This window comes from Coregonus clupeaformis, chromosome 19, assembly GCF_020615455.1.
Source record: "Coregonus clupeaformis isolate EN_2021a chromosome 19, ASM2061545v1, whole genome shotgun sequence".
NCBI lineage: Eukaryota > Metazoa > Chordata > Actinopteri > Salmoniformes > Salmonidae > Coregonus > Coregonus clupeaformis.
This window is the reverse complement of record NC_059210.1, coordinates 12,750,991-12,760,641: the sequence shown is the minus strand read 5'-3', so window position 1 is coordinate 12,760,641 and position 9,651 is coordinate 12,750,991. Positions and strand designations below refer to the sequence as shown.

Genomic DNA, 9,651 nt, shown 5'->3' with positions numbered 1-9,651 from the left:
TACCTCGATTTGGCACACATGTTTTCTAAGACGCGTGTGACTAAATTACCACCTCATCGGGCGGGGGATTGCACGATAAACCTTCGGGTAGACGCTGTACCTCCCAGGAGTCATGTGTACCCCCTGTCGCAGGCTGAAACGGAGGCTATGGAAACATACGTCTCCGAGTCCCTGGGCCAGGGGTATATACATCCCTCCACTTCACCCGCCTCCTCGAGTTTCTTCTTTGTGAAGAAGAAAGACGGTGGTCTGCGCCCGTGCATTGATTATCGATCACTGAACAAGGAGACGATTAGATTTAGTTATCCTCTCCCCCTCATTCCGTCAGTGATTGAGTCAATACATGGGGCGCGCTTCTTCACTAAGCTAGAGCTCAGGAGTGCATACTACCTGGTGCGTGTTAGGGAGGGGGATGAGTGGAAGACAGCATTCAGCACAACCGGGGGCATTATGAATACCTGGTGATGCCCTACGGTTTGATGAATGCTCCATCTGTCTTCCAGTCCTTTGTGAAAGAGGTGTTTCGGGACATGCTTGGTCGTGGTGTGGTGGTCTACATCGATGACATCCTGGTGTATTCCGCTACTCGCGACAAGCATTTGTCCCTGGTTCGCAAAGTGCCGGCCCGACTGTTGGAAAATGACCTTTATGCCAAGGCAGAGAAGTGTATGTTTTTCCAGCAGTCTGTCTCCTTCCTCGGATACCGCATTACCACCTCAGGTGTGGAGATGGAGGGAGATCGCATTTCAGCCGTGAGTAATTGGCCGACTCCAACCACGGTTAAGGAGGTACAGCGCTTCCTTGGCTTTGCCAACTACTATCGGAGGTTTATCCGGGGCTTTGTCAAGGTTGCAGCTCCCATTACATCCCTGTTGAAGGGTGGGCTGTCCCGGCTCCGCTGGTCTGCTGAGGATGACCTGGCCTTCAGGAGTCTGCGGGGTCTCTTCGCCTCAGCTCCGGTACTGGCCGACCCCGATCCATCACTACCGTTCGTAGTGGAGGTGGATGCGTCCGAGGTAGGGATAGGTGCTGTCCTGTCCCAACGCTCAGGCACGCCACACAAGCTCCGCCCCTGTGCCTTCTTCTCTAAGAAGCTCAGCCCGGCGGAGCAGAACTACGACGTTGGTGATCGGGAGCTGTTGGCTGTTGTCCGAGCTTTGACCGTGTGGAGGCATTGGCTCGAAGGGGCGAAACACCCTTTCCTCGTCTGGACAGACCACCGTAACCTGGAGTACATCCGGGCAGTGAGGAGGCTGAATCCTCGCCAGGCCAGGTGGGCCCTATTCTTCACCCGGTTTGATTTTATACTGTCATACATTCCGGGTACGAAGAACGTGAAGGCAGACGCACTGTCCCGACTGTATGACACAGAGGATAGTCCCAGAGACAACACCCCCATACTCCCAGCATCCTGCATTGTGGCGCTGGATATAGAGTAGGCATTATGCACAGATCCATCTCCACCGCAGTGTCCAGCTGGGCTGCGTTATGTGCCTGCTCTTATCCGTGATCGTCTGATCTTCTGGGCACACACGTCACCATCCTCTGGTCACCCAGGTATCAGTCGTACAGTGCGCTGCTTGATCGGAAAGTACTGGTGGCCTACCTTGGCTAAGGACGTGAGGGTGTACGTCTCCTCCTGCTCGGTGTGCGCCCAGAGTAAGGCACCTAGGCACCTCCCAGCGGGTAAGCTACAACCTTTACCAGTTCCACAACGATCATGGTCTCACCTTAGTATTGATTTTTTGACTGATCTTCCCCTCTCCCAAGGTAACACCACCATCCTGGTCGTTGTGGACCGCTTCTCCAAGTCCTGCCGCCTCCTTCCTCTGGCCGGTCTCCCCCGGCCCTGCAGACTGCGGTGGCCCTGTTTACTCACGTCTTCCGGCACTACGGGGTGCCCGAGGATATAGTGTCCGACCGAGGTCCCCAGTTTACGTCCAAGGTTTGGAAGGCGTTCATGGAATGTCTGGGGGTCTCGGTTAGCCTGACCTCTGGGTTCCACCCCGAGTCAAATGGGCAGGTGGAAGGGGTAAATCAGGATGTGTGTAGGTTCCTGCGGTCCTACTTCCAGGACCGGCCGGGGGAGTGGTCGGTGTTCTTGCCATGGGCAGAATATGCCCAGAACTCTCTCTGCCACTCCTCTACTAACCTAACACAATTCCAATGTGTTTTAGGTTACCAACCGGTTCTGGCACCGTGGCACCAGAGCGAGACCGAGGTTCCTGCGGTGGATGACTGGTTTCGGCACGCGGAGGACACGTGGGACGCTGCCCACATTCACCTCCAGCGTGCCGTGCATCGTCAGAAGGCCAACGCTGACCGTCACCGCAGTGAGGCCCTGGTCTTCATACCGGGGGATCGCGTCTTGCTCTCGACCCGGAATCTGCCCTTCCGCCTGCCCTGCCGGAAGCTGAGCCCGCGGTTTGTGGGGCCGTTCAAAGTCCTGAGGAGAATCAACGAGGTCACGTATAGGTTATTACTTCCCCCTGATTACCGTAGTAACCCCTCGTTTCATGTGTCTCTCCTCAGGCCGGTGGTGGTTGGTCCGCTACAGGAGTCTGAGGTGCGGGAGATTCCTCCACCTCCTCTGGACATCGAGGGGGCCCCGGCGTTCTCTGTCCGCTCCATCCTGGATTCGAGGCGTCGGGTGGGGGGCCTTCAGTACCTCGTGGAGTGGGAGGGGAACGAAGGAATAAACTCGGTATTCGGTGATTACCCTCCTGCGCCTGACTCCTTTCATCACACTCATCACACAATGTAATTAAATGGAATGATAATGTAGCCTATACCAACTGAAGGGAACTAACAGTAAATTGGCAGTTGAAAATGTGTGGTTATTAGGCCTACTGACGGTCCATACTGATAGTGGCAAATATTTAACATGATAGAAATAGGAAACAGAGAAAGTCGGGGTAGCCTGTAATTAAGACTTTCCAGAGTGTCCATCCCTGAAAGTTAAAAGACCGTACATAATGTCACAGCATTTCTGCATAATGGCACAGCATTTCATAAACTTTACTGTGGGAAAGTTGATATGTTGATATGCTTCAGTTTGCTGCCATATGACTGGTTTCACATTTGTCTCCAACGATTACAAGGTAAAATAGATCTAAAACAAGTGTCATTTATATTTACAATCCCCTTATCCAAATGGACTACTCATTTACCTACAGTGAGGGAACAAAGCCTGCTGATTTTGTATGTTTGCCCACTGACAAAGACATGATCAGTCTATAATTTTAATGGTAGGTTTATTTGAACAGTGAGAGACAGAATAACAACAAAAAAATCCAGAAAAACGCATGTCAAAAATGTTATGAATTGATTTGCATTTTAATGAGGGAAATAAGTATTTAACCCCTCTGCAAAACATGACTTAGTATTTGGTGGCAAAACCCTTGTTGGCAATCACAGAGGTCAGACGTTTCTTGTAGTTGGCCACCAGGTTTCCACACATCTCAGGAGGGATTTTGTCCCACTCCTCTTTGCAGATCTTCTCCAAGTCATTAAGGTATCGAACCTGACGTTTGGCAACCTTCAGCTCCCTCCACAGATTTTCTATGGGATTAAGGTCTGGAGACTGGCTAGGCCACTCCAGGACCTTAATGTGCTTCTTCTTGAGCCACTCCTTTGTTGCCTTGGCCGTGTGTTTTGGGTCATTGTCATGCTGGAATACCCATCCACAACCCATTTTCAATGCCCTGGCTGAGGGAAGGAGGTTCTCACCCAAGATTTGATGGTACATGGTGCCGTCCATCGTCCCTTTGATGCGGTGAAGTTGTCCTGTCCCCTTAGCAGAAAAACACCCCCAAAGCATAATGTTTGACGGTGCGGATGGTGTTCTTGGGGTCATAGGCAGCATTCCTCCTCCTCCAAACACGGCGAGTTGAGTTGATGCCAAAGAGCTCGATTTTGGTCTCATCTGACCACAACAACTTCAGACGGCCCTGTATATGTTCTTTCTTGAACAGGTGGACGTTGCGGGCGCTGCAGGATTTCAGTCCTTCACGGCGTAGTGTGTTACCAATTGTTTTCTTGGTGACTATGGTCCCAGCTGCCTTGAGATCATTGACAATATCCTCCTGTGTAGTTCTGGGCTGATTCCTCACTGTTCTCATGATCATTGCAACTCCACAAGGTGAGATCTTGCATGGAGCCCCAGGCCAAGGGAGATTGACAGTTATTTTGTGTTTCTTCCAGTTGCGAATAATTGCACCAACTGTTGTCACCTTCTTACCAAGCTGCTTGGCGATGGTCTTGTAGCCCATTCCAGCCTTGTGTAGGTCTACAATCTTGTCCCTGACATCCTTGGAGAGCGCTTTGGTCTTGGCCATGGTGGAAAGTTTGGAATCTGATTGATTGATTACTTCTGTGGACAGGTGTTTTTTATACAGGTAACAAGTTGAGATTAGGAGCACTCCCTTTAAGAGTGTGCTCCGAATCTCAGCTCATTACCTGTATAAAAAACACCTGGGAGCCAGAAATCTTTCTGATTGAGAGGGGGTCAAATACTTATTTCCCTCATTTAAAATGCAAATCAATTTATAACATTTTTGACATGCGTTTTTCTGGATTGTTTTGTTGTTATTCTGTCTCTCACTGTTCAAATATTAAAATTATAGACTGATCATTTCTTTGTCAGTGGGCAAACGTACAAAATCAGCAGGGGATCAAATACTTTTTTCCCCCACTTTAGCTCTTATAAATGGCTCTTATCAAGTTGTAAATTACGGTGCATGGAGAATGGTGTTCTTTTCGATCAGACCTTATTCATGGTTTCCTCGCATGTAAAGGTGGTGGAATTATTAAGGCATTAAGTCAAGGTCAGAATACAGCATACAGTGTGGAGAACAAGTATTTGATACACTGCCGATTTTGCAGGTTTTCCTACTTACAAAGCATGTAGAGGTCTGTAATTTTGATCATAGGTACACTTCAACTGTGAGAGACGGAATCTAAAACAAAAAGAAAATCACATTGTATGATTTTTAAGTAATTCATTTGCATTTTATTGCATGACATAAGTATTTGATACATCAGAAAAGCAGAACTTAATATTTGGTACAGAAACCTTTGTTTGCAATTACAGAGATCAGACGTTTCCTGTAGGTCTTGACCAGGTTTGCACACACTGCAGCAGGGATTTTTGCCCACTCCTCCATAAAGACCTTCTCCAGATCCTTCAGGTTTCGGGGCTGTCGCTGGGCAATACGGACTTTCAGCTCCCTCCAAAGATGTTCTATTGGGTTCAGGTCTGGAGACTGGCTAGGCCACTCCAGGACCTTGAGATGCTTCTTACAGAGCCACTCCTTAGTTGCCCTGGCTGTGTGTTTCGGGTCGTTGTCAAGCTGGAACCCAGCCACGACCCATCTTCAATGCTCTTACTGAGGGAAGGAGGTTGTTGGCCAAGATATCGCGATACATGGCCCCATCCATCCTCCCCTCAATACGGTGCAGTCGTCCTGTCCCCTTTGCAGAAAAGCATCCCCAAAGAATGATGTTTCCACCTCCATGCTTCACGGTTGGGATGGTGTTCTTGGGGTTGTACTCATCCTTCTTCTTCCTCCAAACACGGTGAGTGGAGTTTAGACCAAAAAGCTCTATTTTTGTCTCATCAGACCACATGACCTTCTCCCATTCCTCCTCTGGATCATCCAGATGGTCATTGGCAAACTTCAGACGGGCCTGGACATGCGCTGGCTTGAGCAGGGGGACCTTGCGTGCGCTGCAGGATTTTAATCCATGACGGCTTAGTGTGTTACTAATGGTTTTCTTTGAGAATGTGGTCCCAGCTCTCTTCAGGTCATTGACCAGGTCCTGCCGTGTAGTTCTGGGCTGATCCCTCACCTTCCTCATGATCATTGATGCCCCACGAGGTGAGATCTTGCATGGAGCCCCAGACCGAGGGTGATTGACCGTCATCTTGAACTTCTTCCATTTTCTAATAATTGCGCCAACAGTTGTTGCCTTCTCACCAAGCTGCTTGCCTATTGTCCTTTATCCCTGATGTCCTTACACAGCTCTCTGGTCTTGGCCATTGTGGAGAGGTTGGAGTCTGTTTGATTGAGTGTGTGGACAGGTGTCTTTTATACAGGTAACGAGTTCAAACAGGTGCAGTTAATACAGGTAATGAGTGGAGAACAGGAGGGCTTCTTAAAGAAAAACTAACAGGTCTGTGAGAGCCGGAATTCTTACTGGTTGGTAGGTGGTCAAATACTTATGTCATGCAATAAAATGCAAATGAATTACTTAAAAATCATACAATGTGATTTTCTGGATTTTTGTTTTAGATTCCGTCTCTCACAGTTGAAGTGTACCTATGATAAAAATTACAGACCTCTACATGCTTTGTAAGTAGGAAAACCTGCAAAATCGGCAGTGTATCAAATACTTGTTCTCCCCACTGTATCTGTAGACACACCTCTGCCACACCTTCATTTATTCAATCTCCCACCCATAAGAATAGCAGGCGAATAACATGCTATTCTCATGCTTAAGTTTAAAGCCAGAATATGTGTAGAGAGAAAAGTGCATACAAAGGGAATTCCGTTCCATTTACACTCTTAACTCAGGTCGGAGTCGGCCCTATAATGCATAAAACTGACTAAATGTAATGATCATTTGTATGTGGTATGTTGAGCCATTGGTTCAACTTGACCCTGGCGAAATGGCACAATTGCAAAGCAACCATTTTGACTATATTAGCCCACACAGCTACAAGGATGCACTTTCATGCTATGTTTAGGACCTCATATTATAGCTTAAAGAGACCCCAACTGATGGATACAACAGTCTACTTTGGTTTAAATACAAGGATCATGAAACCTCTAACACAATACATTCATTTCACTTGGTGAAAATCCGTTTTTTGGGACCTAATTTACCACTTTTTCCATGCGGTTTCTTCCTTCACAGACTCCATGAAATGATGACCTCTTCCTAAATATTTGGTCACATGATAAATGTTGTGTATGGAAACAGGGGGTGGCTCAACTAACCCTTTGGCTCAACTTACCCCACTCTCCCCAGTTTATGTTCTCTCTAACATTAAAGAGGCTACACAGAACTTTTGCCTCACAATTGTTTTACTTCGTGTTGAATTTTAATCTGAAACGTGTATCTCTGTGACAGTAGCTATATCACCCTGATGTTTAATGAAATCCAATCTCCAAAATGGGATGTTGCTGACTGGTCCCTGAGATGGTTTAAAGGTGACTTGAAAGGAAACCAGTGAGATAATGCTTGCTCTCATTTTGATGTTTGCTATCATAAGCAGCTAGAGTTCTGAAAAAAGACTGTCACGTCTCAGTGGTTTTTAAATATGTATTGTTTAATCACATTGGAAATAAATAAATGTAGTGAACAAATATAGTAAATATAAAGTCTCTCAAAAGACACACGTTTGCTTACTGCTTTTGTTTGCTTTTATTTAAATTTGGAGCAGGATTGGGCCTAGAATGTGAGTAGAGACCTATAGCGATGGACACAGGTTTGAGATATCATCTGTATAGACAAAACACGGCGGAAACATCAGTTATAACACTACAACAGAGAGCACGTATGGTCACATATCCACAGAATGTATAGTGTCTTTCTTTCTCCTCCCAGGGGTGGGTCAGTAAAATGACCTCCGCTTCAAGATGTACGGCCTCCGAGCTTTGGTGTTTTTCACTTGCCTCTTAAAAATATACGGTGATTTCCTTTTGAGCGGGTTGTCACTGTTTTGATCGGTGTCTAAGTACTCTTGAGAGTTGCCAAGCAGCTGTAAAGAAAGACAGAATAAGCCACTCCTGGTGCATAATGCAAATATAACACATGGTATGCGTCCCAAATTACACCTTATATTCCACTGTATAGCGCACTTCTTTTGACAAGGCCCATAGGGCTCTGGTCAAAAGTAGTGCACTTTAAAGAATAGGGTGCCATTTGGAACGCAGACATTAATAATAATCGTGACATCAGATAATGGCTGGCTGTACCTATGCAGCTGTGGTTTAAACAAGTGTTTAGTGTGTTCTTCCATACATGAGAAAACAGGTGATCTGAAGAAACCTCGACCATGACGTGTGAGGAGATGTGGAGCTGACCGTGTGCACATCAACATGAGGAGAAGGATAGGCATTTAATGAGGGGTGTTTAGCGCTGTGCAGGGCCCAGGGATGGACGCTCATCGTGGGTGTTTAGCGCTGTGATGGGCCTAGGGATGGATGCTCATCGTGGGTGTTTAGCGCTGTGCAGGGCCCAGGGATGGATGCTCATCGTGGGTGTTTAGTGCTGTGATGGGCCCAGGGATGGATGCTCATCGTGGGTGTTTAGTGCTGTGATGGGCCCAGGGATGGACGCTCATCGTGGGTGTTTAGTGCTGTGATGGGCCCAGGGATGGATGCTCATCGTGGGTGTTTAGTGCTGTGATGGGCCCAGGGATGGACGCTCATCGTGGGTGTTTAGCGCTGTGCAGGGCCCAGGGATGGACGCTCATCGTGGGTGTTTAGCGCTGTGCAGGGCCCAGGGATGGACGCTCATCGTGGGTGTTTAGCGCTGTGCAGGGCCCAGGGATGGACGCTCATCGTGGGTGTTTAGCGCTGTGCAGGGCCCAGGGATGGACGCTCATCGTGGGTGTTTAGCGCTGTGCAGGGCCCAGGGATGGACGCTCATCGTGGGTGTTTAGCGCTGTGCAGGGCCCAGGGATGGACGCTCATCGTGGGTGAGCTTGAGTGAGCGATATGTGTGTGGCCCTGTTTATATGTCTTTGTGTGTGTGTACTGCTCTCTGTAGACCTTCTGTGTGTGTGTGTGTGTGTGTGTGTGTGTGTGTGTGTGTGTGTGTGTGTGTGTGTGTGTGTGTGTGTGTGTGTGTGTGTGTGTGTGTGTGTGTGTGTGTGTGTGTGTGTGTGTGTGTGTGTGTGTGTGTGTGTGTGTGTGTGTGTGTGTGTGTGTGTGTGTGTGTGTGTGAGTGTGTGTGTGTGTGTGTGTGTGTGTGTGTGTGTGTGTGTGTGTGTGTGTGTGTGAGTGCGAGTGTGTGTGTGTGTGTGTGTGTGTGTGTGTGTGTGTGTGCGTGTGTGTGTGTTTGTGTGTGTGTGTGAGTGTGTGTGTGTGTGTGTTTTTGTGTGTGTGTGTGTGAGACCTTCTTAAAATGCATATGTCTGCATGAAAGTTGTTCTATTCAAATGGGAATATTGCTATCTTTGCTGTGTATCAGCCTCTGTCATTGTAGGTGTCGGTATAGTCATCCCTATCTGTGGCCTGACTCAATCAGATTGAGCGCTAATCTGCATTGGCCGACATCCGCATAGCAGATATTTTGACGGTGTTGGAGGTGTAACTGCGGTATGAGCTGACAAACTGTATTTTTTACATTTTAGTCATTTAGCAGACGCTCTTATCCAGAGCGACTTACAGTTAGTGAGTGCATACATTTTTCATACTGTATCAGTGAGCGGCTGCTGTTGTGTGTCACAAACCACTCCTATACTTATTATCCCTACTGCATTTAGAAGTTCAAAAGGGTACCAGGAAGTGTAGGCTCTATCCATGTTAGAAATAATGACTCTCAAATGTCAAACCATTGATGTTAGGCTGATGCAAATCAAATCAAATCATATTTTATTTGCCACACGCGCCGAATACAACAGGTGTAGACATTACCATG

The 9,651-nt window shown here is 47.6% G+C and overlaps 1 protein-coding gene across 2 annotated transcripts in view; it reads right to left on the bottom strand.

The window, feature by feature from the left end:
- Window positions 1–7,391: 7,391 nt before the first annotated feature.
- Window positions 7,392–9,651, bottom strand: part of LOC121531292 (neurotensin/neuromedin N-like) — an 8,231-nt gene continuing 5,971 nt past the window's right edge. For both annotated transcript variants that reach the window (XM_041836532.2, XM_041836531.2), the window contains one exon: window positions 7,392–7,765. In XM_041836532.2, the coding sequence (XP_041692466.2) occupies window positions 7,619–7,765 (147 nt within the window). In that variant the 3' untranslated portion in view covers window positions 7,392–7,618. The remainder of the gene's footprint in view (window positions 7,766–9,651) is intronic.